We start from the raw sequence: 27,257 nt of genomic DNA on the forward strand, positions 1-27,257 counted from the left end.
CCGCTGCTCCCCTCAGCAGTGTACTTCATCGATCTGCCTGTTCTGCTCCCTGCTCTGTCTCTGGTGAATCCTCTTACCCTCCGCGTCTCTGGCCTGTACCCCAGTTCTGTATGAATAAATAAATAAATCTTTAAAAAAAAGAAAAAAGAAAAAAGAAAGAAAAGTAGTTACATACCACTCTTTCTGATGCCTATTTATTTATTTACTTATGCATATAAGAACTGGGATTTTAGGCCAGAGGTGCAGGGGGTGAGAGGATTCACCAGAGACAGAGTGGGGAGGTCTGCTGTGCCATGAAAATTGATGTCTATTGTGTGTATTCCACAAAGGTGAGTTAGTGATGAAGGTGGTACAGTCAGCAAGTGGATACAATCACTGACCAATCAATCACTTTACATTCCATAGAACAAATAAGCAAGATGGGAAACCAAGGTATTCATCAACAGGAATGGGGTAAGTAAATTACAACATACTCACGAAGTAGGGAGACTGCTGGCAGTAATCACACAGTCAAAACATAGGTGGCTTTTATGTCAGTCCCTATAACTTACATTTCTTAAACTGTACTGCAAACTTTGCATTATCATGTAATGTGCAGTAATGGGACGTAACTGGTAATAAGGTATTACAACTCTGAAAGGTGCTAAAGAAAAACAGTAAATAGACTTGATTATGCTGATCATTTCACAACCTATACCAGCACTGAGTCACTAGGTTATACACCTGAAGCTGCAATAATGTGTCAGTCACACAATGAATGAAAAAGACCTAAAAACAATAGGTACAGTATCACCATCAAGTACATCGAAACAATACTGCATGTCTCCATCCACCAAAATCTCCCTCTAAGTAAGAGTTAATTAAAAAAGGATCACTAGATATTATAATAAAAATAATACAGCTACTAACACAACAGTATTTAAGAGGCCAATGCCAAGAGCTGAGACTTATCACTGAAACGTGACCAAGAGCAACCCTCACCTTCTTTGCCTTGAACCACGTGGTAACCATGTCAAAGAGCCAGTCTCGTTTCTCAAGGCTGATTTTGCCGAGTAAGGCCTTGATCGTCATGGATGCCATCTTCTTGCACGTGGCGGAGTCGTCGTTCACCAGCATTAGACAGAGGGGAATAAAGAACATCCCGCAGTTCTCGTGGAGCAGCCCCTAGGGGAGACACCACGGCTGAGCACATCCGAGAGGATCCTCAGAGACCCTCTCAGGAAGCAAGGGTGGGCCGGGGGGCTCCCGGTACCTGAGGGAACGTGTCGAAGATGTAGGCAATCATTTCCAGGGTGGACTCTCTTCCGGTCTCATGTTCATAACTAGGACGGGGATATTAGAAGATTTGTTGGTATCTAAAAGTTGCCAATAATGACATTTAAAGATTTTCACCATTCTCCTAAGTGGACTCGAATGACAGTATCAACGGTCAGTCTGACTTGAAAAGGAACTGACAGAACTGCCACCTCAGGTCCTACAGGCTATCATCCTCAGGCAGCGTGCCCTTGGCATTTCAGGCTTGTTCTTGTCAAGACAGCCACCACACTAACAGGGGAGCAATGTACCCCATACGCCCCTGTGCAGGTCAGGGCTTATACTTACTTCAGTTGAGCGAGCAGGAATTCCAAATTTGGTCTTAATTTGTCACCCAGTGGGTAGTCAAGAATATATTTCAGGAAAACCTGGGACGAGAAGTCACATACACGGATGATCATTCGGATCCTGTCTCACCAGGATTCCTGTTTCTCAAGCTACTTTTTGGGACACACTGTAGGTTGCAAAGCATGATTCTGGAAGCATGATCAGCGAAGTGAAGTCTATCTCCTGCACCATGACTGTGCCCTTTCTTCTGTCTTCTCACCCTCCTGTCTTAGTGCCTGATGTAGAGTCAAGTCCTGGACCTCACTGGCACCAATTCTGAGCTCACACGTTGGAGACTCATTCTCTGACAGGCGGGGTGGTGCAGGGCAGGGGGCTGGGTGTGGAAAGCCCTCCCCGCCTGTCACTCTAGGTGGTCCTCCCCTACCTGACAACTGTCATACGCTCTTTCCATCAATTCTACACATTTCATCAGTTCTCAGAAGCACAGTTTCTCACAATTTAATAGTATGAAACTGGGATGTGCCTTACAACTGACGGCACCTTGCTACCTTTCTTTCTTTGAGCTGTGCAAATAGTGGTCTGTCTCACCAGTGAGGGCCTTTGACGGCCCCCTCCTCCTGGCACTGACACCTGCCATCAGGTAACTGTTCACGGGAGTTGTGCTCTGCGCCCATCTCCTGCGGGGCGGGGGCCACGAGGCCACGTGGCTGCTCCCGCAGCAGCACCTCGTACAGTGACGCCTGAGGAGCGAAGCCTGGAGCGCTGGCGAACTGCTGCTGAAGGCGTCCACACTGTGGAAGGGAGGTGACCTTCATCTACCTGAGCCTCCCTGTGTGGTGGGCTGGACTCAAATGCCTCCTTGTTAACTGAAATCTGGCCCAGAGACAAAGCAGAGACACTTGTCTCACACTTAAAGTGAAAATGGATTCGGGAGCCTCAAAATAAAGCAACAGTATGACATTAGGTCCTAAGAATTCGGTCAATGTTGACGTGTCTCTGAAGACAGAGAGGCAGGGCTCAGCCTCTGCTTACAAACCTGTCTGCACTGGACTCTGGCAGGCTCGTTTTGTGCAGAAATTGCCAACTTGGATACTTTCCTCATGATGTCATCAATTTCTGGGACCAGTAATTTTCTTGATAAAATGGCCTAAAACACAAAAGGACAAGACGTAATCATTTCATGCATCACTGTAGATGGGTGTAAGACTGTCTGACAATAAAGATGTCACAGGCATTTTCTATATGCAATGAAAGTATCTTCCAATATATACACATATAAATGGTTAAAACGACAGAAAAGGGAAGATTAAAACAGTAATTTTTTTTTCATGCTTTTCTTTTTTAACCACAATTAAAAACAAAAAAGTCCAACATGATAAACACAAGTTGAGTAGCTGTATTTGTACAGAATTCCCTGGAAATTCTGTACAAATGTGTTCACTTTCAAACATTTTAATAAGTTGACATATTAGTCTGCAATGAACTCACTAGAATCATCATAATTTTTTGGAATTACCTAATTTTGGAAGTCTCTAGCTAGTAAAACACAAGGTCCACATTATTCTGTCAAGCTCAGGAAATGTCAAGTCCAACACGTGAGTGAGAGTGACATACCTTCAGCAGGCCAAACGCCGTGGCCTGTCGTGAGGTATCGTAAATGTCCTCCTCGGCATATGCTAGAAGAACCTGAAGCTGCTTCTCCGTGATCTGGTATGTCTTCACTTTCTTCACCAGAATGGTCACACACTGAGAGTTACAAAAGAGAGGTTAATCTCCAGGAGAACCCACAAAGCAGGACTCGGGGACTGGACGCCAGTCCTCTGCTCGTAGCAAATCAGTCTGGATAAAATATTGACCAAGGCCACAGAAGGGCAGTGGGGAAAACTAATTTTGAAGTTAATCAGGTTCTAGCTGCTTCCAAGTGCAAATGAAAATACCTTACCTTGAAACAATTCACTGCCAGGTGGAAGTTCTGGCCCCTGGCAGCGCCCAGTTTTGCGTAGTTCTTCAGCAAAAGGAAAAGGTGCTTGGTGAGCTGCTCTGCTTTTGTTTCTATAGAAGGCAGAGGGAACTTCAGCACCCAGATCAGGCATTGCAAAGCACCAGTGATCACCTGAAAAACAGAAGCAAGAAGACCTAACCAACTTAGGATGCGACCAAGCCCAACAATCCAGCACCTGAGTTGTACAGAATCATTAAGTGATGAATTGAAGAGATGAAGAGCCCTGCCCAGCCACTCCGGAAGAGCGATCCAGACTGTGAGAAGCGAAGCTCCTGTCTCTCACTGGGGAACTCACCACATACCACAGCAAGCGAGGACACATCACATAAGAAAAACTGATTTGCAGACTCTTAACCTATGTAGGTAAATGCCTGGAAAAACACATTATAAATGACTTCTCTATTTTTTAGAACGGTTCTTCCATTTAATCCATTCTTTTTAAGCTTGTATTATGTAAATGAAACACCTTAAGGAGGATTAAAAACAAGGATTAAAAGGATGCTACCCCCACACTTACACAGCAGATAGTTGACTCAGCAATTAAACATGGGTGAAATGAACTAAAATTTAAAATAGTTAAGTGCTGGGGCCACGTGATTACTTGGGAATCCCCAACCTCCAGACCAAACCTTAGAGATACTCTGTCAGCTAGCTCACCTGGACCTAAGAGTTCCCCACAGCTCATGAACTGGGTTAGATGAAGACAGCTTAGGAGTCAGAAAAAGAGGCCTTCAATCCCAGCTCTGCAGCTTTTACCTGTTCAACTAGAGAGCTGTGACCTCAGCTCTCGGTTCCTACACTGTAAAACAGACTATCTGAGGAAGTAGGAGGCAGTTGGCTTTGGAGTCAGAAGATGGAGATCTACTTAGATCAACGATCTGGCCATAGCGCCAGGCCAACTTTTCATTTATTAAACAGGACATTAATATCTACCCCATGGCTTGTTAAGAGGAGCCACAGTGGAGCAGCAGTAGCGACAAGGATGAGGAGGGTGATGAGAGGGGACACTGACCCCCTCATGGGAGTCGTCGTGAGGAAACCATGATGACATTCATGTACCTAAAAGGGCCTTTAAAACTGCTAAGGGCTATTCCAACATACGGGCTTACTGAATGGGCGGTGGGGGGAGCAGCTTCATGTAGGGAAAAGAGAGTTTATGATGCCATAAAGCCTTTAAAAAACTCAACCAAGCCGTGATGTTAGAACCCAGAAAGAAGTATCAGGTCGCTCGCACAGCATGGCTCTGTAAAGGCGCGGAGGCCCACCTTCACGTCCATGGAGCCCAGGCAGTCTATGAGGAGGGACACAAAAGGATCCAGCATTTCCAGAACGTGTGCACTCGAAGACTTGATCTTGGAAGTCTTCAGACTCAGATACAGCAGCTAAGAGATTGAAAATGGCATTTCACATTAGTTGCTCATAACCACATGAACTACCTAAAGGAGAGATAGTTTGAGAGATAAACATGAAATATTTAGATCCTTCTGTCTGAAATTATGAAATTTTGAAGAAACAGGAAACTGCCTGGGAGAGGCTCAGGAAGTGAAGACAGTGGGAAGTCACGGTGCGGCCGAGAGCCCAAGTTCATCTACCAAACGGTCCCTCATAAGCTACTGTGACTGCAGGCGCTGGGTGGCGCAGGCCTCGACCCTGACCAAGGTGGGCCTGCTCTGATGGCTCTGTGCCAGGAAGACAGACTCCGGGCAATAGTGAACATAAACAGGAAGCTCTGAGGGTTCTGTGGGGACCTGGGCAGAGGGAGAACAAGTGCTGCGGCCTCGGGCAGGGAGGGGGCGCAGGCCCACAGCACTGACGCGTGTGCCAGTGACAACGTGAGGCGAGGGGCTTGCAGCCCAAAGAAAGACCAGGCTCTCTGCTAAGAAAAATGGAGTCAAAGGGGGTTTGGAAAGGAAATAAATGTATCAGATTTATGCCTTTTTTTTTTTAAGATTTACTTATGCATATAGAACCGGGGTACAGGCCAGAGGTGGAGGGGCGGTGAGAGGATTCACCAGAGACAGAGTGGGGAGCAGAACAGGACGACTGACCAGGTACACTGCTGAGGGGAGCAGCGGTCAGAAGAGGTGTGCCATACCACGTGGGTCACCTCCGGGGCGGGGGTGGAACTTGCACAGAAGCAGCTGTGGCTAGCTTCGCAGCGCTGCACTTTAACCCACTGCACCACCAGGGAGGGCCAGATTTACACTTTTAAAAGCACCTCTTCTTTTAAAAACAATTCCAAGTAGTACAGAGGTGCTCATGGGCAGAGCAACAGTGACAACATACTAAATACTAGGTCAGAATCATTAACTGTGAGACAGTCACAACATCAAAGTCAGTAATAGAAGAGAAATAGTACCTGAACCAATGTACCTTTTTCAAAAGCGATTCAGTGATTTAGTTATGGTAAAGCATTTCCAGGGGGAATGAGCAATACTGGATGTGTGCAGGTGATCAAGGGCATAGATGCAATGTGCAATCCTCATTGTGAGGATTAATTTTTTTTTTAAAGATTTATTTATTTACTCATACAGAACTGGGGTACAGGCCAGAGATGCAGAGGGTGAGAGGATTCACCAGGAACAGAGTGGGAAGCAGAACAGGCGGATCGATGAAGTACACTGCTGAGGGGAGCAGCGGGAGGGTCAGGAGAGGTCTGCCGCGCCATGTGGTCACCTCCGGGGTAGGCGGGGATCGTACTCATGCAGAATTGGCTTAAGCTTCTTAGTGCAGTGCTTTAACCTGCTGCGCCACCAGGGAGGACCCTGTGAGGATAATTCTTAAGGGGTCCATGATTCAGTGAAGGACAGACATGGCCTTTCAGTGTGCACTTAGTGTAGGGTCTCTACCATGCACACCTGAGCACAGTGCAATATGGCTGCAGGAAAAAAATCTACTCTATAAAAAAATTCTCACCTGCAGTCCAGACTCTATGAAAATATGCATGTTGGTTTTCCTGCTTATAACAGCTTTCTGCCCGCCTCGAACTGGAGTTGGGGGGAGCAGAAGACAGCTCTGGGGTGGCAGGCGTGGATCCGGTGCAGGGGCTGTGGGAGTTCTGGAATGAGAAGTGGGGGGACCATTACCTCAAGCTGTGTTCTGCCCAGAAGTTCCCTCCACTTCCTCTGGTGCAAAGTGGGTAGCGCTAAGTGATGTACTATTTACTGTGGGCTTTTTCTCTCTTAGCTGCCAAACACAGAGATTCGTTGTTGAAAGGTTGCTAGGACAACCCCAGGAGATCAGATCAATCAGCACACACTGAAATTAAGATCCATAGCAAGAGGACCTTCCCTTTCTTTGATCCTCTTTTAGACACAAAAGCAAAACCCTGCTGAATTTATTGAGAAGGTACTTTACAGTCTTTGATGGCCTAGATCTCTGATCACAGCAAGAGGAATGCATTTAAAATCTGCCCTAATTACTGTCTAAAGTTAAAGTGGGATCAGAGAAAGGCCAGAATAATCGGCAGCTGTCCGTTACCTCATTCATCAGGAAGATGAGCTCATGCTAAGATAAGTCCCTTGGAAGGACCTCAGAGGTCTGAGCACCACAAAGAAGGGTCAACTTATGACTCAGAAAAGGAGTTTGACTAGAGCAAGTTATTTAAACAGTCTACTTAACAGTAAGTAAGATACCTAATGGCTTATCAGAAATAAACCGAAGGGATAGTTGGTCTAGTAAAAAAAACTTACTTTTCTTTCTCTGTTAACAGGGGGAGATTTTCACTGACCAACCCGTAACTGAGCAACATAACGGACTCTGCTGTCATCTCCTGATTTACAATTAATCCTGCGATGATTCGGCGTAACGTTTCATGAACTTTCCGGGCCAGTTTTAAACTCGTGGTGTTTTGTAAGATCTAAAGGCAAACGTACACATCACGCTGGCGTGTAATACACAACTGCAATTTAATTTGTTGTTTGCTCTTACATGGTTAAGTTTTTTAATGGTTGTCTTCTCTAAAAAAGGAAGACATTCTTAAATAAAAGTTCAAACACGAGCATAACATATAAAGCCAAACTGACCCTTGACCTCAAACCCAGAGATGAGCACTGTCAGTGGCGTGTGTGCCTCTCAATCTCTCGACCTGCTCCGTGCTGCCTGCTGGTGGGGTTGCAGGGCTCATGGCGGGACAACGATGTGACACCAGGCAGATGCCAGCCCTCCAAGTGCATTCAGCGGGGTGAATAAGCCATTACTTCAGGCTATGATGGCCAAGCTCAGGGTTTGATATTAGTTATTAGGTCACAAGAGTTAATAGGAACCCAGGCCGCCAGCCCAGCAAAACAGCACTTCACAGAGCTTGCCTTGCACAGGACACACTTTTACTACCGTGGAGGCACATGACTCTACATGGGATCTAGTGGTTCTTTTTGTCCTCAAAACACACCTAACTTTTTCATATCAAAATCAGATATACAATTATCTGATTGCATAGGGAGTTAATCTAGCACCAAAACACTTGAAATAATAGTTATTTCATATCACTAGATAGTACTTCTTACTTTAGTGTTAGTACATAAAACCATAATACAGTGAAGAAATTATGTTGACTGAACATTCACCCCTGTACAGGCACAGAGAACATGATGCAGGCAGGTATGTTATATTCCCTGCTCAACAGAAGCAGAGTGAGAACAGTGAAAAGAATGTGAACTCTGGATTAGAAAGATCTTGAACCAAATCCTGATTTTTTTCCTTAACCATGTTCCTTTCTAACTTTCTGTGTATATGGAAGTATCACTGATCTCACAGGGAGGTGGTCCAGATTAACACAGATAATGATGCCCAGAGATCAGAACATAATATAGATTGTGGATATGCCAGTCCTCTTCTTCTGGCATTCTGGAAGCTGCGGTGCAATTCCTCCACACCTCATTCTCGTTGCCTTTCCTTTTGCTTCTCATGTTTATATCAGGGACTATCACTCTTGAGTAGAAGGCCCAGCTTAGGGCCACCCGCAATGGCCATAAGGCCTTGGCGTTCTTAGTACCAAAGAAAACCTGGTGATCAAATGTAGTATTAAGGTACGTCCTGCAAAGCTCCTTTCTAGAACTCATAATATAGCAACGTGGGATCTCCTATATTGCATTAGCGTCCTTACCTCTTTTAGTGGGAGGATAAGTTTCGTAACCTGATCTTTTCCTATAAACTTGCCCAGGATTTCATAAGATTCATAACTCTTGCTTCTTCGTGCCTCCATGACTTTGGATAGGATCTGTTTTACTTCCTTCTCTTCAGCAATAGCACCAAACAACTCATGGTTAAAAATCTTTGAAAGAAAAAAAGTCAAGGGGCAATTAAATTGTGCTTAGCAAAATAAATATTTTGAACACATCATTCATAAATCCAGATTAAGGAAAGTATGTGGAACTAGACTGAAATCAGATGGTAGGAATTCCTATTAGTTTTCAATGTAGTTTGGGAAGCTTCTAATTAGAACAAATGTAGTAGATGTTCCTTATCCATGCTTTTGCTTTCTGTGGTTTCAGTTACTGTGGTCAAAAGCCATCTGAAAATCTTACATACAAAAGATACTCTGAGAAAGACCACCTACATAGCTTTTATCACATTGTTACAATTGTTCTATTTAATTAGCTACTACTAATCTCTTATGTATCTAATTTATAAATTAACCTCATCACAGGTATGGATGTATGAGGGAAACACTAGTGTATATACATGGTTAGTACTATCTATGGTTTCAGGTATCCACAGGGGGTCTTGGAATGTACCCCCCTACAGATAAAGGGCGACTACCATACAGAAACATACTTAAGGTTTATAATAATGGGGAACAAAAAGAAGACTACTACATAGACCTCTATATAGATTAATACAAAGACAAGTACTTCTTTGGTACTGAAGAGTGGCTTCATTTCTCTTTAAGGAATTTAAGGAATTATATTTACAGCTTAATTATCATTAGTGATTTTAATTAAAAATGATAGTATCTACATTTTATTATGAATGAACAAAAATGGTTGTGCGACAAATTTTCCAGTCTTCACATTATCGGAGTTCAGTTGATGATGACGGAGTTCATATTTCACAATTCCAAACAAGGCTCTGGTGAACAAACTTTTATATGAACAGCAGACCACATCTCTGATTATTCTTTTTTTTTAAAAAAATTAACATATATATATATTTAACCCACCCCTGCCCCGTGACTGTTCTTATAAAAGAGAACATATTTTTGAAAGTGGTTGACAATTTTGCCTGTTTTAAAGCAAAATTGTTACACAGTGCCAATTTTCTTCCCATAAAGATTATCCCAGCTCATGAACTGCTGGCAATGGCAAAGTCCGTGTCATTTCAGTTATAGCTTAGCTTTTTTAACCCTCTGCTGACTAATCCAAGAATCTTTTCATTTTCATACACTATTCTTATTTCTTATTTTGTGAACTGATTTGGATTCTTTGCCCACTTCAAAAACACTGGAATTCTTTCTCTAAATCTCACCTCAATCATGATATTTAAACAAGGGTCCAAATCCCCAACTTGTAGCTTGTTGGTGAGGCCTTGCAGCAACATGTGAACAGTGAAAGTCAGCACATGGACCTAAAGTGCAATGCATAATAAGAACATCAAGGGTTAGATATCATAGTAGAACAAACAAGATCTCAGGTGTGCTGCAAAGAAAATACCCGTCATTATTGCAGGGAGAAGCTCAGACAAATATTACACATGTTTACATCAAGACCTAAAATCCTTCAAATGGTCCCTCTGTACAGAAGATGCCCAGAAACACCACCTCCATGCTTAGGAGCTACTGTTGTGATAAAACCATGCCAGTGGTTTATAAAACAATGCGTAAGAGCTCTGACTTTAAAAAACCAACCTGACTTACAGAGCTTACCAAATTTAAATGCAATGACAGCTGGTACAGAAAGTGTTATGAAGGCAACATGTTTTGCCCTTAGGAGTTATACCGCTAACATTCCTAAGTTTGCTATTGGTGAGGCACTTTCTTAACATCTCCCTTGTATGAAATCATTGAAATTCACTTGATCCCTGTTGTAGGCCAGATAAGGAAGTGGAGGCACAGAGAGGTCAGGTGAAACGAGTAGACACTAGACAGTGAAGGCTTTGAGATTAAGCGGGGAGGGAGGAAGGGTAAAAGGGACATAAGGAATAATGGTAGGAAAAAATAAAACACTCAGAAGACTTGAATACCCTTGCTTGCCAACCTTATTGAAGGCAGGCCCACATTACCATGACTCAGTATTCAAACTGAAAATATTTGAACTTCACCCCAGTTTAATACAGGAAGCACATGATGCAATTCACCTGGTATCCACGGACAAGGGTAGTCTGTAGTTCTTTCAAAATATATTGTAGGTAATGCACCCCTAGATCCTCTATTATTTTTGCAAGAGTGCTCCGTGCAATGTCTCTGATTTCCTGTGCTCTGTTCTTAAGGAGGGCGCACACTTTGAGCAAAATACTAGACAATGAAAAGTTAGAAAAATTAGTTAAACCAACAGCAGCAAATAACAGCAAATATTCTTTTGTCTCTTAATTGCACTAACCCAAGTCTCCCAAATTGGGGTTCTAAATCAGAGTAATTGTAGCAATGCTTTCCATCTTCCCAAAAAGGGATTCAAAAGTGGGCAAAGGGTTTAAAGTCTCAGTGCTATCAAGCTATTGCCAAGCACTGCAGCAAGCACTGGATCCCCTCAGTAGATCCGCCTGTTCTGCTCCCCACCTGTTTCTGGTAAATCCTCTCACCCTCCTACCCCCAGCCTGCACCTCTGGCCTATACCCCAGTTCTTGTATGCATAAATAAAAACAAATCTTTAAAAAAAGAGAAAGAGATTTGAAAGTCAGGAGGCAACAACTAACACTTGCATTTTAGTGAACTCGAACACTTGCCACACCACATACCTTGGTAGATTAGCTTCCAAAACTTCATGTGGAAGGGACTGCATTAGCTTAACCATGGCGAACGCCAAGGGGACTCGAACCACTTCCTCATCATTCACAACCTTTGATTTGATGAGCTTATGTTCTTCTTCCCTTTTAGTCTAAAAGAAATTTTTAGATTAAACTGAAATAAAAATTAAATGGACCAGGAACCTACAATCTTGCCTTTGAAAGACAAGTATTTTGGATATACCTGATGTTTATTCCTAAGGTTAGTATCTCAAAAAGATTTAAATTATGCAATTTGAGAAACCCTCTAAATAATAGAAATAAGGTTCTTTTCAAAGTTCAAGATGCTTATTTCAAAATATATCACATAAGTCTGTGTCAACTGAACTTTCATTGTTTGAGTGACACTGATACATAATACAGTTCTTTAAGTAAGCTTATTTATTTACAAATGCACGAAAGAACCAAATCAATATTTTATAACCTGGTGTTGGCAAACTTTTCTGCAATGGGCTGGACAGATTATTTGTTCTGTTCAAGACTCTCAACTGCCTTTGTAACACAAAAGCTCGATCAGACAGCAGATTACTTGAGTATAGCTGTATTTCAATCAAACTTCAGAACTTCAGGCTGTGGGCTCCATCCAGACCCTGGCCAGTTCTACACTGAGAAGGAGAGGCTCTGTTTGATGAGTATACTTCCTCCATGCTATTCCTAGCAACTTAGGGAACAGAGATTTTTTTTTTAAATAACACAGAAGTGGTCAGGTAGAAAAGTGACCAAGACTCTAATGTTTAGTGATCTATGGAATAGGAGTGATCTTAATATCTACACAGGAAGTTGAAAAGCATATATGCACCATGTCAAAATCATAGTGACGATCATTACTATCTAGCAACTGCAGATGAACCTGAAGGTGTCATGGTAAGGCAAGAGTCGGGGGTGAAATGTTCACAGGAAACAAAATCTGAAAGCTGAAGTCAATCAATAAGAGCTAGGAAGCTCAGTCTGTCAGGGACCCCCAGACTGCTGGGCCCCAAACAGAATGATTACCGTAGATGCCAGGCATTTATGAAGTCTGGGTAGGATATCCCCAGTAATGGTTCCTTGGATATTTTTAATTGTTTTCTCCAATTCTTCCTTATTCTGAGGAAGGGAAGAGATGAATGGTGTGACAGTCTCAGATTCCAAAGCTGATGTCCCTTCACCATCTGTGGGATCAGGGTTTCCAAGTTCTTCGTTGTGGTCTGACAAATGCTTGCTTGTATCTTCCTTCTCTTCCTCATCCACAGGCTCTAATTCCATGGCTTCGTGCTCTGGCAACTCTATCACTTCTATTGTGTCTATGTTTAGTAAACAACAAAAATCACCTTAAATCAAATAAGAAAACAGCATGGTTGTGGTAAGCAGGCTTTTTCCACTAACATCCAATTAAAAAACTACAGGCAAACAAGGTAAGTGCAGAGGAAATAACTCGAAACGAGAGCGCATTGGAGGGTTGTGTTCTCATCGTAGAGCTAATGAGGGGTAGAGAAAAGCTAACTAGCAATTATAAGAGTGTGGAATACAAGTGCAGGGACTTGGGGAACACAGGGGGAGGCTGGTGCCAGGAAGGGCTTAACTAAAAGAGAGGCTCCAAAGAACTGAAAGTGGAGGTCTCCAAAAGCATTCACGAATATGGAAGTCATAGCGGCAGTGAACATTTTCATGCAGAAATATCCCTTATTAGCAGTTAAGAAAACTAGACAGCACAGCATTGTGGGGCAAGTCGAGACCAAGGTAACAAGTTGTGTGACCAGGGTCAGAAAACTTAATCCTATGGGCTGTGGATTCTTCATCAGTAAAACAGAGATGGCACCGACTTCCCAAGACTACCTGAGGATTAAATGAAATAAAGTATACAGAGTACCTAATACATGTGCTGATACCTCACTGACTTTCAAAAAATGATTATTAACAATCTTCATTTTAATTTACTGGCTGTGTAACTTTGGGAATATCATTCTACATTTCTGAATCTTAATTTTTTAAAAAAGATTAATTTATGCATACAGAACTGGGGTACAAGCCAGAGGTGCAGGGGCGGTGAGTGGATTCACCAGAGACAGAGTGGGGTGCAGAACAGGCAGACTGTCAAAGTACATTGCTGAGGGGAGCAGTGGGTGGGTCAGGATAGGTCTGCCATGCTATGTGGATCACCTCCTGGGTGGGGGATCGAACTCATGCTGAAGCAGCTTTGGCTTCTTAGTGCTGTGCTTTAACCCACTGCACCACCAGGGAAGGTCCTGAATCTTAATTTTTTACATAAAAAATAAAGGGTGAGTAAAACCCAAGATTCTCATAAAGTTCTTAAGATAAATGAGAAATGTTTCAAATGTCACCAAAACGTATGAAGACATAGTTAAGCAGATTACATATTTTAATTTTTTAAGGTTCTGTTTACACAAAATTGCAATATGTAGAATCAACTGATGGAAGATAAATCATTAGGGCTTTATTTAATACCTAATTGTTAAGAACATTGGTTCCTACAAATTTAAACTTGCCTTTCTATTCATGAATGTGGTCCTACAGCGATTTTACTGTGAATTAAAGAGCGAGAAAATTCTGCATAGGAAGGAGCACTGGCGTAGAACAAGCTAAAGACCAGATATTTCAACATCTGTAGTCAAAACAATTAGAATAACTTTAAGTGCTTGTTCTTTTCTTTGTGGTGGCTGGAATCTCTAGTTCAATGTTCAGCATCAGCGGCAGCAGCAGCACAACTCTGTCTCATTCAGCTTTTTTTTTAAAAAAAGATTTATTTATGCACACAGACCTGGGGTACAGGCCAGAGGTGCAGAGGTGTGAGGGTGAGAGGATTCACCAGAGACAGAGTGGGGAGCAAAACAGGCAGACTGATTGAAATGCACTGCTGAGGGGAGCAGTGTGTGAGACAGGACAGGTCTGCTGCGCCGTGTGGATCAGCTCTGGGGCGGGGGATCGAACTTGTGCTGAAGTGGCTGCGGCTGGCTTCACAGCAATGAGCTTTAATGTGTTGTACCACCAGAGAGGGCCACCTCATTTAGCCTTTAAAACCGAAGACTTTCAGTCTTTTACCACCGAGCATGTTGCTCTATTACATTTTTCAAAGACATTTTTCAACAGGTTAAGGAAATTTTACTTATTCATTGTTTGATAATCATTTTTATTATGAATGAATACTGAATTTAATCAAATGTTTCCCTTGTTTCTATTTGATGCTCATAGGCCTTTTTGTGTGCTAATGTGTTACATCCCACTAACCAATTAATAAATGCACCATCATGAGTTAGTGGTGGTTTCTTCTTTTCCAATGCAACAGCTGGTATACAATTAGAAATTATCTATTCCTTGAATGCTGGCAGAACTTGCTTGTAACAGTCTAGGTCTGGCATTTTCATTACTGACTTTTAAGATTCAATTTCTTTAATAGAGACCCATTCAGATTTTCCATATCTTTTAAGTCAGTTTCTAAATTTTATTTTTCCAAGAGTTTGTACGCTTCACCAAAGCATTCAATTTTAAGTACAAAGATATTTTACCTTCCTCATTCAATTGTGATGTTTTGAAAGTCTCCATGTTGTTTATTACGTCTTTTAGTTTCACTGACATTTTCCAGGTTTGACCATTAATAATCTTTTCAAATGTCTATTTTGTGGTTTGATGATCTTTCTTCTTATATATTTCACTAACTGTTGCTCCAATTTTTAATTCTTAGTTTCTTTGCACTCATTTCTTACTGTTCTTTCGCCACATGGTAAAAAAACTGAATTTCTATGTTATAATCTACAGCTTTTATTTTTTAATCTAAAACGGATAGATGAGGCTTCTCTATTGTCAAGTATAATTTTACACAAATGGTCAAACCATTCCTTTAAATTTCCTCCTGACTCAGCCACTGACTGACATCAGTCGAAAAAGGGAAAAAGTTGTGTTCTGCCACCTTTATTTAATGGTCAGACATTCTCTAAGAATAGTATGGAAAATGAATTTAAGAAGACTTTAAAACTTACTTTCTTCATTCTCAATTTTTCTCATTTGTTCTTCAAGACATCTGTGGTCAAAATGGAAGGCTTCTAATACTATTACTAGTAAACTGTTAAAAAAAGTAAGCAGAAATGTTCATTTGATTCATGATATTTATTTTAAAAGGAGAGAAAATTTCAAGGCTTAGTATATCGTATTAGTTTTTACTAGTTTTAGGCATTTTTTACTTTAATAAACATTAGCATAACCTCATTAATACAAGGTAAAAGTTGTGATCACAGAAAGACAACTCAAGAAATATCCTACAATTTACATTTTAAAAACAAAAACACGAAGTTTGACCATACCTGACACCCAACTTTTGATTGATTTGTCCTGTTTGTAAGACATGAATGAAATGTTTCAAGTAATATATATATGCTGACCAAGAGAGGTGCTTGCAAATAGCTCCAATAATTTCTGTGGCAGCGATGGTTATATTTTCATGCTGTAAAATAAATGAAGAGCATCAACACAGAACAAGTATTTTCTAGTAAAATACACAGCTACCTCAATATATTAAAAAGCTTTGAGGGTCCGCCCTGGTGGCGCAAGTGGTTGGAGCACAGCATTATGATGCTGGCCATAGCACTGTAGCACCTCTCGAATTCAAACCCCTTCCAGGGAGCTGACCCACACGGCACAGCAGACCTCTTCTGTCTCATCTGCTGCTCCTCTGCAGTGTATTTCATTGATCTGCCTGTTCTGCTCCTCACTCTGTCTCTGGTGAATCCTCTCACTGCCCCCCAATCTCTGGCCTGTACCCCAGTTCTTGTGTGCATAGATAAACAAATCTTTAAAACAATAAAAAGCTTTGATAGTAGATTACCAGCAATTACACAAAATCTGTTGTACTCTTCTACAAAATAGTGATTAACAGTACCTATTCCAGAGGATTGAGCTGTGATGAGGATGAAGACTATGCATTAGAGTAATTAGAACAGTGCCAGTCTCTGGGAGAGAGGTAAAGAAGCTATGATTCCATAAAACTTCTTAGGAGCAACTTCGGAAAAGAATGGCTGTTGATAAGGGGAGTTTACCAGAATTAAGTTCTAAAATACTAAACTAAACGAATGCCATTTTAGTAAGTGGGGGAATCATCTGTGATTGGCCTTAATGAACTAACAGTGGAGATAAAAACAATAGCCATCATTTATAGGCCACTTACTACATCGCTGACATGGTTCTAAAGGCCTCTGGACTACTCTAAGACTCAAATGACAGTGACAACATCGATAACGATGACACCAACCCCATTCACATTTTGGAAAAATACATCATGCTATGCACTTTGTTTCTAGATCATATAACCCACCTTGAGCATTTTCTCATCAAAAATTGGAGTCATGGCATAGGGCATGATATAATTCTGAAGAGATTTACAAGACAGCACAATTTTGCCTTCCGTTAGTTGTTTTGCCAGTTTCTTCAAGGCTCTTGCTCGCCTGTGGATCTATGAGTTAGATAAAATAAGAGTTAGTTTCTAAATAATCTCATTTACAACCAGTTCCATGTCAGTTGTCATGTTCTTAAAGGAATGAACAAACGTCTGTATCTTGATTTGCTTCCAGAGACATAGTCCATAGCATTTACTTACAAGTTGCCCCTACAGCTTGTAATGCAGAGAAAGAGGATACTTTTACGGGGGTTCCAATACTGCCAAAGAAATCAGATTCCCCCAAACAATCATCTTCTATGTAAATGTCAATGACCACGAAAAGGAACGAGAGAAGTTCAAAACTTTTTGAGATGCTAATTTTGGAGGCACAAAAAAGTAGAGCTGTCTCCTACCTGGATATGCTTCATATTCTCAAAGAAGTCCATTTCTGGGTCGTGGCAATCAGTAAGCTGGACCAGATCTTTAAATTCTGGTTGGTTTGGAAAGGTTTGAATTAAACAGGAAAGCAGTGTGGTGTAATCTTGTTGAATAGTCTGCAAATACCAAGTCAGGAAACATTTTTTTTTTAATTTTAAAGAAAGCTTGCTTCCTACATAATACTAAAAAAATATATACAAAAAACATTATTATGTTTTTAACTAAAATGTTGCCACTACAATAAACGAACAATAGTAAAGTAGGAATAAATGACTGTTCTCCTTTCCATTTCCACCCCATTAAAAATCTGGTGAATATTTATTTACTCAGTCAAGAATTTTAATTAAATAGACTAAGCCTGTCCTTGTTTCTATACAACACCACCAGGAAGGGAAAACAAGTAAAGAAAAACCCTATTAATGTTAAAAAGACCAAGTTATAATCGCAAATCCCAATACCTCTGTCTGGCTCTTCAGTCCTTTCCTCAATCTCTCCAGCAGAGAACGGTGAATGATTTCTCTGTAGTCTTTTTCTGTGACGTTCAAGGCAGCCAGCTTTTTGATGATGCTCATCAAACACATGCTGGCATTGTCACTTAAAGACATGTCTCCTAGCTGGTGAGCAGAGGAAAAATCCCAAATTACTTTGTATTATGGAACATTATTTCCCAGTGCAAGAGCTGGTTGGATTTTGCCACTGCTCTGCATAAAAGCCCTACTAAGAAATATCCCCATCACAAGAACTTCATATCTGGAGAAGAATCAAACATGGGGTAGTAACAAATAAATGACTTTGAAGTGTCCGTTTCTGAGAAGTCAAATTTCAGACAACACTACCAACTGTTCAATTAGTTTGATTTTGCAAAGCAAACAGAAGAGAAGATTCACTGAAGTCATTTTTCAATACTATCAGGTGAGCACTGAGAATGAGAGCTGACCGATACAACTCTATAGTTAGTAGTTCTAGAGTTCTGGTTTGAGGAGTGTGGGTAGTGGGTGTGGGCTGAGTATTCCCGACTCTGCCAGTCAGGCAGTGGTTTGGAGTTCTGTGATATATGAAGGATGAGTCCCAATTAGACAATTACTTTTTCAAATATGACAATACTGAATGTGAGATGAGTAAAGGTAAAACACCACAAAGATGTGGTGTCACTGCTGTCACTCCATGGTCAACTACCAATCAAAGGTTTCATTTCCCCCATATTTGTGTTTTAATTCAGTTTAACAACATGGCACTTAACCTAGCTCCAAATTCTTTTATTGCTACTATATCAGTAAAAGAAGACAAGTTTAAATAGCGCTCATAACTTTAAAAAATTGAGATGTAATTGACATATGATAAAACAGCTGTAAGTGTACATGTCAGTTCTAGCACTTTCACAAGGTGTGTGATCACTGCCACTATCTGATTTCAGAACATTTTCATCACCTCAAAAGAAACCTTACACCCATTAGAAATCACTCTCTTTCCCACTCCCTGTAGCCTTAGGAAGCCACTAAGTTTTTCTGTCTTAGTGAATTTTCCTAAATGAAAGTAACCACTGTTTTGGCTTTTCAAAGAGCTTCCCCATATACTATTTTAATGAAAATACTTGATTTCAAATCATGAGAATAATGGTAAGTTCTTTGCCAAACAAATTTTTCATACTAAAAAAATCCTTGACCCCACAAAAAGCAAATTAAACATTAGGTTATGTAGCTGTATTATCAAAACAGTAACATACAACTCACAAATTTTTGCTATCAAAACCTACCTCCAGATTATAGAAACAATTATGTATGACCGGAATTAGGAAGTTAACATCTACAGTTTGCATCTCTTTAATATGAGAGGCAATGGTCTGGAATGTTGAGAAGCGAACATCAAAGTTGATATCATCAAGATGTCTTCGATCAAAGGCATTGAGCTGCAAGAAGTAAATTGAAGCCCTTATGAATGAAGTATATAGGTCCTAAATGAACAAAACTGATAATATTTTTGAAGCAGAAGAGAAATAGGTCTTCTTTCTTACCTTGACAACTTCAGTAACATATTTTAATTCACTCTCAAAATCAGAAAGTGTCTAAAAGGTAAGAAAATAGCGTATTTTTAGTGAATAAAGACTCTCTGCCCTCCTCCCTTTGGCTTCCTGCCCCCCCCCCCACACTTATATGAAGATATCATGGGTCCCCTAAACTTGTTAATGTGCTTTACATGTAAATATAATTTACAGGGGTGATTTGTGGTAAAGAAAAATAACTATTACAGACCTCGAAAACTGTACAAAGCAACTGGCGTGACAACTTGTTCTTAATAATTGAGAAAAGTTTTGCTAGAGGCTTGAGGAAGTTTGTAGGTTCCAGGCAATGCTTTAACAGATTTTGTATTGTCACCAGAATATCAATCTCCGTATCCTTAAGAATAAATAGCAAGAGAAATCATATTTCAGTTATCCATAAAATTGGTCTACTTGTACATTAATATATTACAGCTTAGAAAACAAGTGATTATACATACAAAATGTAGTTAAATGGAAAAATTATTTCATAGCCTTTTAACTTAATGTAGAACTCAAAATAACGTCCACTAAGAGTTTTTTCCTTTAATTTTAAAAGGAAACATGCAGAATGGTATTGAAATGATTTCTTTTACTGTCTAGTAAAAAAAAAAAAACTTATTGAAGTAAAACATAGATTTCTGGTTATCTACAGATCTGTGATCTTCTAAACTGAATTACTAGGTGGTCTAAGATGCTCAGTATAGTTGCTTCAGGACAGCTTTATAAATGCTGTTGAGTCATGAGAAGACTATTAATTCATACTGAAATAGGTGAAAATCGTATCAGAAACTCCTCAGCCTGTCCGAGTATGCTAAGAGCTTGACTTCTCACTCAGTTTTTTTGCCACTGTGCTGCACATTTAAAACTATACCAATGCAGGCCTTTCCCGATGGTACAATGTGTTAAAGCACTGCATTATGAAGCTCTCCGAGGCCACTGCAGCACGAGTTTGTTCCCTGCCCTGAAGGTGACCCACATGGCGTGGCAGACCTCTCCTGACCCGCCCACTGCTCCCCTCAGCAGTGTACTTCGTCAGTCTGCCTGTTCTGCTCCCTACTCTGTCTCACTCACCACACCTCTGGCCTGTACCCCAGTTCTGTAAGTATAAATAAATATTAAACAAACAAACAAACAAAAAACTATACCAATGCACCTCTTGGGTTCTAAAAGTCAGAGAGGGGCAGAAAAGTTCTGGAGCGGATGGGAAGCTAACCACAAGACAGGAAAGGGGCTGCTTAATACTTTGTGTGGCAGAGGACAATGACTTCACCTTCTAGCTGGTTTACCATTCCTACTTCAGTTCCAACTTTTCTCCTGTTTTCAATTATATAAACCTTCATAGTTTTTTCAGTTCCTTGACAATATATCACAAGATCTAACCAAAATAAGTATCACTCACTCATAAACCTGGTGATAGTGACACTACAGAGACAAAGTAAGAACTCCATGAATTCATACCTCAGCAATATTGCCACGGTGGAGGAAGGGCAGGAGAAGTGTGATGAGGAGAGAACTTTGTTCTTTGTCTTGCATGAATTTGCTGATCCTAGAAAAGGAAAAGAACTTTGATAGGCAAAGAAAGGCACTGAAAGGTTAATGCAGCTAGTTGTGTCCCTCTCATTTCTTGAACTCTGTGTTTCCAGTCACTGTCCTACTTCTTTTGTAATACTGGCCTAGGTGGGGAACAGTAAATGCCAGTGCTGTCAGCTGGCATTAGTAATTTTCACATTTGGTAAAAAAATAACACTTTTAAAAAGTGCCAAGATTTCTTTAAGGCTTTATGCTTACTATTTCAATTTAACTCTCACAGTACCACGTAGGAACTAGTCCTATTTTGCCCAGAGAAAACTGAGACTCCGAGAAGTGATGTCACATAGGCAGGAAGTGGTAGAACAGGTCTTTCAACCCTGATCTTGTTTATGCCTAACCTCTAATCTTTCTATGGCTACACAGCCAGCAGTAAAAGTCAATGAGCACATTTAACATGGTTTCCTGTTCTGTGTAACATAGAAATATAATAGTATTTCAAAAAAAATCTTAAAATGACATTTCTGGAAAATTCTATTATACCATTTTGCTGCTATTGTTGCTGCTGAAAGTAACAGAAAAAGTAAACTTTCAACAATGAAACCCTGTAATGGTCACTACAGAGCTTAAGATAGAATCCTTTTTGTCCTCAGGTTTACCTACCTTGCATTTTATGGCTATCACAACTATATGCAACAATGTCTGTTGCCAAAGAGACCTGTTAAAAATCACTGCAAGATTTTGATGTAAAACAAAAAAAACCCCAAACAATAAGCTCTTTTCAATTCTTCTAACTAAAATATCAAAAACTAAAAACTGATCTCTCAAAAATTTGAGAAAATTCAAATTTTTACTTGAAGAAAATATGCAAATAATGAAATAAACACACAAATCTACTAGTCTACTTTCAAATAGTTTATGTGGTCTCTCCCCTTTTATAATGAAATACAGAGCCATAAAAGATTTCCAGTGGCCACCCCAGCAGAGAAGCAGAATTCTGCTTTAATCCTGAAGCTCTTTTTTCTTATCATCAAATTAAAATAACTGAAAACCAAAATATAACTAAAACAACTGAAAACATGGACAGTAATGCTATCTTTTAAGCAGCAATACATCACTCACTTTGAAAGAATGCCAAGTTCCTTACTGACTCGAGCTCTGTTCTTTTTCTTTTTCACCTTTTCTGCACTTATTGTGGTTTTGCTGAGATACTGGAGAATAGCAGGTACATGAGGCAGAATTAATCGTCCCCCTGTTGTGATAGACTCTGAAACAGATAAAGATGAATGCTTTGATTTTAATTAATTCCTCTCTTGAATGATAACTGCACACTATCTTTGTGAATACAGGTAAGGAAAGCACTCATGGAAATTCCAGCTTACATGATTAAATAACCTTCTTACTCAAAATTGCTGTATCACTAGCTAAATCAAAACTATATTTAAGAGCCACCTGAGATTTTATTAAATCCATTTTTGGCAGTAGTAAAATACATTATTATTATTAGAATATGGTGGAAAGAATTCAGAGACGCAATGACTGAAGTCATTTGATACTTTCCTGGTTAGCTGAATTTTCTAGAGATGAATAATCTGAATTTCTACTACTGTAAAAGAAATTGAGTTTATATAAACTGATCTTAATTCTTAGAGAAAAAAAACTCTTACTAGCATAAGTTATTAAAACAGTCAAATTCTACTGAACCTTCCCTTTCCTCGGGAACAAATGCTACGCCGGGAATCTAAGACTCGCTCGCTTCGTGATCCCCACATACCATCTGCACCTTCTGTGTACACGCATCCAGTTACTGTCAAGCTCAAAACTGTCTCTGTGGGCTCAAAATCTGGAAGGTTAAGAAGATCATCAATGATATCCATCACCATACTGGCTGTGGCTTCAGAGAGATTCTTTGATGAGAGAATTGAAAAAACGTTGGTCAAAATATCACATTCTGGGTGTCCAGGCTTCTGTTTTGCCAGAAAAGGGAAATATCTGCAAGCAAAAACACTGTAACTGTCACCTTATCTCTCAATGTGTTTATTTCTAAAACACAATGCACACGAATTTCATACTGAGCTTATCAAATCTGTATGAAGATTAAAAGATTATTCCAAAGGTGCATTACTTTAAAAGCTAAAATGTGATGGGCAATTCTAGGAGGCACTCATGATTATGTAGGTCTTCTCTTTAACATTTCTCATTTAATCCTAACATCTTCCCAGCGTATTATTCTCCCTACATAACAGGGAAATTGACAGTTGTCCAAAGTCATTTAATAAATCGTGGAGTTGAGATTTGAACCACAGTCTAATTCCAAAGTCGAAGCCCTTCTTAAAGAGACATTAAAGACACACTTTTTCAATTATAAGGTGTCTAGACTGTGAATTCTTCTATAGTCATATACAAACCATGTATTGCTTTGTGGGAATTTGTATACCAACTGAATGTTTGCTGTATCCAGGTATGTAAAATTCAGAGATTGAGATCATTTTTTGGGGAAGGTGGAGGAATTCATGTCCAATAAACAAAGAGTCATACAAATGGTAGGAACTTCCCCTTTGTGAAACATTTCATAAGGGCAAAGGATATAGAGGCTTTCCAGCCAAGGCAAACCTGCAACTATTCTACAGCCAGACACAGAATCCTAACACAATTAGTGGGAAGACCAAAGTGAAAATAATAGTTTGTTTCTACTCATTCATAATCATTGAAAAAGAACTCAAGCACTTTAACATATTCAATACCAATTAACTGACAGGAAAGTTTTAATAAGTATATGCATACATCTTTGTCCAACAGATATCGGGCACAGTATGGGCAGGAACCGAGCAAGATACTTTACACATTTTCATCTCTATTTTATTTTTAAGATTTGTTTGTATTTGCATAGAAGAACTGGGGTGTAGGCCAGAGGTGGGGTGGGGGGAAGGGAGAGGATTCACCAGAGACAGTGTGGGGAGTAGAACAGGCAGATCCACTGAAATCTAATGTTGAGGGGAGCAGTGGGTGGACCAGGAGAGGTCTGCTGGGCCATGTGGGTAACCTCCCTAGCCTGGGATAAAGCCAAGCCATCCAAGTCATGCGCAGTGGCTGGTGATAGCTTGATGGCACTGAGACTTTTACCCCTGTGCTACCAGGGAGGCCCCTTCCTCTCATTATTAATAAAGTGGGGACTGCTATTATTTCCATCTTACAGAGGGTGAAACTGAGGCTTAGAGAAGTCAACTTTTCTGTATTAGACACAGTTGTGCTAGAATTTGAAGCCAGGTTAATATGGCTTTAGAGACCATCCTCTTAATCACTGTTTAGAATCGTCTTTAGTTTTTCAAACATAAAAGGTGAGAGAGCTGCTTTCCACTGTTGGCAAAATCCCTGTAAAAGTCCCATCAACTCCAGCATGACCTGGAAATGATCAGAATATTTCCTGAGCAATATAACTTTCTGCCACAAGACACTAGGCATTCTCCATGCTTACATGTTTGGCTCAGTCAAAAAAAAAATTTTTTTTTTTTTTAAGATTTATTTACTTGTACATACAGAACTGGGGTACAGGCCAGAGGCTCAGGGGTGGCGAGAGGCTTCACCAGAGACAGAGTGGGGAGCAGAATAGGCAGATCCACGAAGTACACTTCTGAGGGGAGCAGTGGGCGGGTCAGGAGAGGTCTGCCGCACCATGTGGTCACCTATGGGGCAGGTGGGGATCGAACTCATGCGGAAGTAGCTTAAGCTTCTCAGGGCTGTGCTTTAACCTGCTGCACCACCAGGGAGGGCCCTCAGTCAAAAATTTTAATCACTCTTTCAACATACAATGAGTATCAACTAACCATCACAGTAAATCCCTGTGAAGGAAGATATGACTATAAATGTGAGAATGTCTCTATCCTCAAGGAGTGTTAGGCAGGTGAACTATGAAGAGACAAGAGCATGACAAAGGCAGTATGTCATGACAGGTCCTTTCTGGAGTGCAGACAGCTTCTAGAAGGGAAAGACAGACACACCAGGCCCATAATGGTCAGAACCAGAGCAGCAGTTAATAAAGTGGCCAGGGCAGTCCCAGTTCATGTGGGTTGTTTTAGTTTAATTATTTGTAGTATCTCTTCTCACTTTCTACTGGACAATAGATTATGTGGTCACCCTAAATAGCAAACAAGTTGTTTTGGTTTTGAGTTCAGCAAATTTTTGTGCCAATTTAACCTTACTACTAAGCTTAAACACACTGCCGATAGTTGAGCTCCACCTGCATTTATTTAAAGTAAAATTCTAGACTTTCCTGTAGATGAAAACCTGTTGAGATAACTGACTGACATTATGTAAACTGTACCTATGCATGCCTACCGATAGGGCAATCTCAAGGGAAGTCAACCCTTTCAAGTGTTACTTAGGAAAGGAAAAAAAAATCTACTATCCATTTCCCCCATTGCTATATGCTTCTATTTCCCATTAATCAAAACTGAGTGAAGTCACAGAAAAGAACGAGGTTGCCCTAGCGATGTGGCTTGACAATTTGAGTAAATACCCACTGAATACAAAACTGAGTCATTATCAGAAAGTCTTCCTGGATGAAAGTGCTTTATAACTTATTTATATAAAAATTGTACAACTATAAAACCTTCCTAAAGTATGCCTACTAAGTGCTGCTAATCAATGTCCAGTGATAAAACAAGATATGAAATTGCTTCCTCAATTGGGAAATACATGAAAAGAGCATTTCCACCCAATAAAAATAAGACAGACTTTGTGAGGAAGATAGTGTCATGGCCTTTGGCTTGCTGTTGAAGACTACCTAATGGGAAACAGTGGAGACATGCTGGCACATAAGAAAAAAAATAAAATCAGCATGATCACAAGTCTGTAAAATCTAATGCTGAGATTTTAACACCACTACATTAATGGGCCAAACTAAAGTCTGTTTCCATTACTGAGATAAACAGCATAGGTAGTTTATCTCAGTGAGGATGCATTTGGCCTATTAATACAGCATCTCTGAACCAACAGTAGATGAAGATCCTGAAAACAGCTTAAATGTCCTCAAGTGAATGTTGATTTTATGTATGATTTTATTGTATACATGTTTAGCAGAGAAGACTAGAAAATCTAGAAAACCTCTGAAATTTTTCTGCCTTTAAGTGGAAACTGGGAAAAAGAAATAGAATACCAAATCAGTTTTTATTTTTAAGTAATGTTTATGTGATGATATAACTGTCTGGTCTGTTTGACTGTTTTCCTCTTTCACCATGCCAAATCAAAGGAGTGATATAGACTTTTACACATTTTTTACAACACTTCTAATTTTCTATTTTAAAAGCTTTGATGTAACATATATAGCTTTAAATTACATTAAACTGCAAAAGGTTAGGGGCCTTACCTGGTTGTGCAACGGGTTAAAGCACAGCACTATGAAGCTAGCCACAGCTGCTTCAGCACTGATTTGATCCCAGGCCAGGGAGGTGACCCACACGGCACGGCAGACCTCTCCTGACCCGCCTGCTGCTCCCCTCAGCAGTGTACTTTGTCAGTCTGCCTGTTCTTCTCCCCACTTTGTCTCTGGTGAATCCTCTTACTGCTCTTGCACCTCTGGCCTGTACCCCAGTTCTGTATGCATAAATAAATCTTAAAATTTGCAAAAGCTTATCTGTCTTTTTATTATTATAAATATTTCAAACACTCCATAAAAATATGCTAAGATGGTTCCCTACCCCATGGCCCATAGAGACATCACATGCTATTACATGAACAGAGTCTCATGTCTTTCTAGGTACTTTCAATTTTAGTTTATATTTACACACACGCCACCCACCTAACATATACACATAAAGCATTTTTCTTGAATCATACTATACAATTGAAACTTTCATATTTCTTAATTGCATATATTTTGAGATTTGGCTGCTTTATTCTTTAACTTCCTCTACAAGAGTTCACTATATGAAAAAAGCATAAATTATTAGTCCCCTTAATTACTTTTGACTAGATTAGTCTGGACACTGCTTTTAAAGGTGAGTTCCTGGGGAGGGGAGATTATACCTTGCGTTTCTGCTCCAAATACTAATCAGTTTCAGCAGAGGTGTAGGAGAATACTGACTCTCAGATCCAAGCCTGCTGATCTAGAACACAGAGGAAAAACCAAATACCAAATAAAAACACAGTATATGGGTGGGTAACAAAAAAAAAAAAAAAAAAAAAAAGAACTAGGCATCAAGATAAAGCAAACACAGGAAAACATTAGCAATTTGAGGGGCACATACTGTTGCCTTACTGGTCATTCAGGTTTTTTGTGTGATTGGAAAAAATACTTAGGCATCAGCCACATAATGAGCTTTCAGTCACTATCAATCGCTACAGTATAA

General features: G+C 40.1%; 1 protein-coding gene across 2 annotated transcripts in view; it reads right to left on the minus strand.

Moving 5' to 3' along the window:
- The window catches only part of UTP20 (UTP20, small subunit (SSU) processome component, homolog (yeast)), an 82,725-nt gene that overhangs the window by 10,982 nt on the left and 44,486 nt on the right, over window positions 1–27,257 (minus strand). The window contains exons 29-54 of one of the 2 annotated variants that reach the window (XM_004675758.2): window positions 26,935–27,014; window positions 22,685–22,902; window positions 22,033–22,177; window positions 20,842–20,929; window positions 19,595–19,738; window positions 19,357–19,407; window positions 19,099–19,251; window positions 17,804–17,959; window positions 17,321–17,461; window positions 16,845–16,982; window positions 15,838–15,977; window positions 15,517–15,599; window positions 12,536–12,825; window positions 11,495–11,634; window positions 10,898–11,054; window positions 10,070–10,168; window positions 8,709–8,876; window positions 7,297–7,463; window positions 6,521–6,662; window positions 4,870–4,986; window positions 3,545–3,715; window positions 3,217–3,348; window positions 2,639–2,749; window positions 1,603–1,682; window positions 1,253–1,322; window positions 982–1,164 (exon numbers count right to left, since the gene is read on the minus strand). In XM_004675758.2, the coding sequence (XP_004675815.1) occupies window positions 982–1,164; window positions 1,253–1,322; window positions 1,603–1,682; window positions 2,639–2,749; window positions 3,217–3,348; window positions 3,545–3,715; window positions 4,870–4,986; window positions 6,521–6,662; window positions 7,297–7,463; window positions 8,709–8,876; window positions 10,070–10,168; window positions 10,898–11,054; window positions 11,495–11,634; window positions 12,536–12,825; window positions 15,517–15,599; window positions 15,838–15,977; window positions 16,845–16,982; window positions 17,321–17,461; window positions 17,804–17,959; window positions 19,099–19,251; window positions 19,357–19,407; window positions 19,595–19,738; window positions 20,842–20,929; window positions 22,033–22,177; window positions 22,685–22,902; window positions 26,935–27,014 (3,564 nt within the window). Of the gene's footprint in view, window positions 1–981; window positions 1,165–1,252; window positions 1,323–1,602; window positions 1,683–2,638; window positions 2,750–3,216; window positions 3,349–3,544; window positions 3,716–4,869; window positions 4,987–6,520; window positions 6,663–7,296; window positions 7,464–8,708; window positions 8,877–10,069; window positions 10,169–10,897; window positions 11,055–11,494; window positions 11,635–12,535; window positions 12,853–15,516; window positions 15,600–15,837; window positions 15,978–16,844; window positions 16,983–17,320; window positions 17,462–17,803; window positions 17,960–19,098; window positions 19,252–19,356; window positions 19,408–19,594; window positions 19,739–20,841; window positions 20,930–22,032; window positions 22,178–22,684; window positions 22,903–26,934; window positions 27,015–27,257 lie in introns of both variants that reach the window. The other variant, XM_012720371.1, reaches the window with a different exon arrangement.

The sequence above is a fragment of the Condylura cristata genome, unplaced genomic scaffold (genome assembly GCF_000260355.1).
Source record: "Condylura cristata isolate star-nosed mole 26May11 unplaced genomic scaffold, ConCri1.0 scaffold00004, whole genome shotgun sequence".
NCBI lineage: Eukaryota > Metazoa > Chordata > Mammalia > Eulipotyphla > Talpidae > Condylura > Condylura cristata.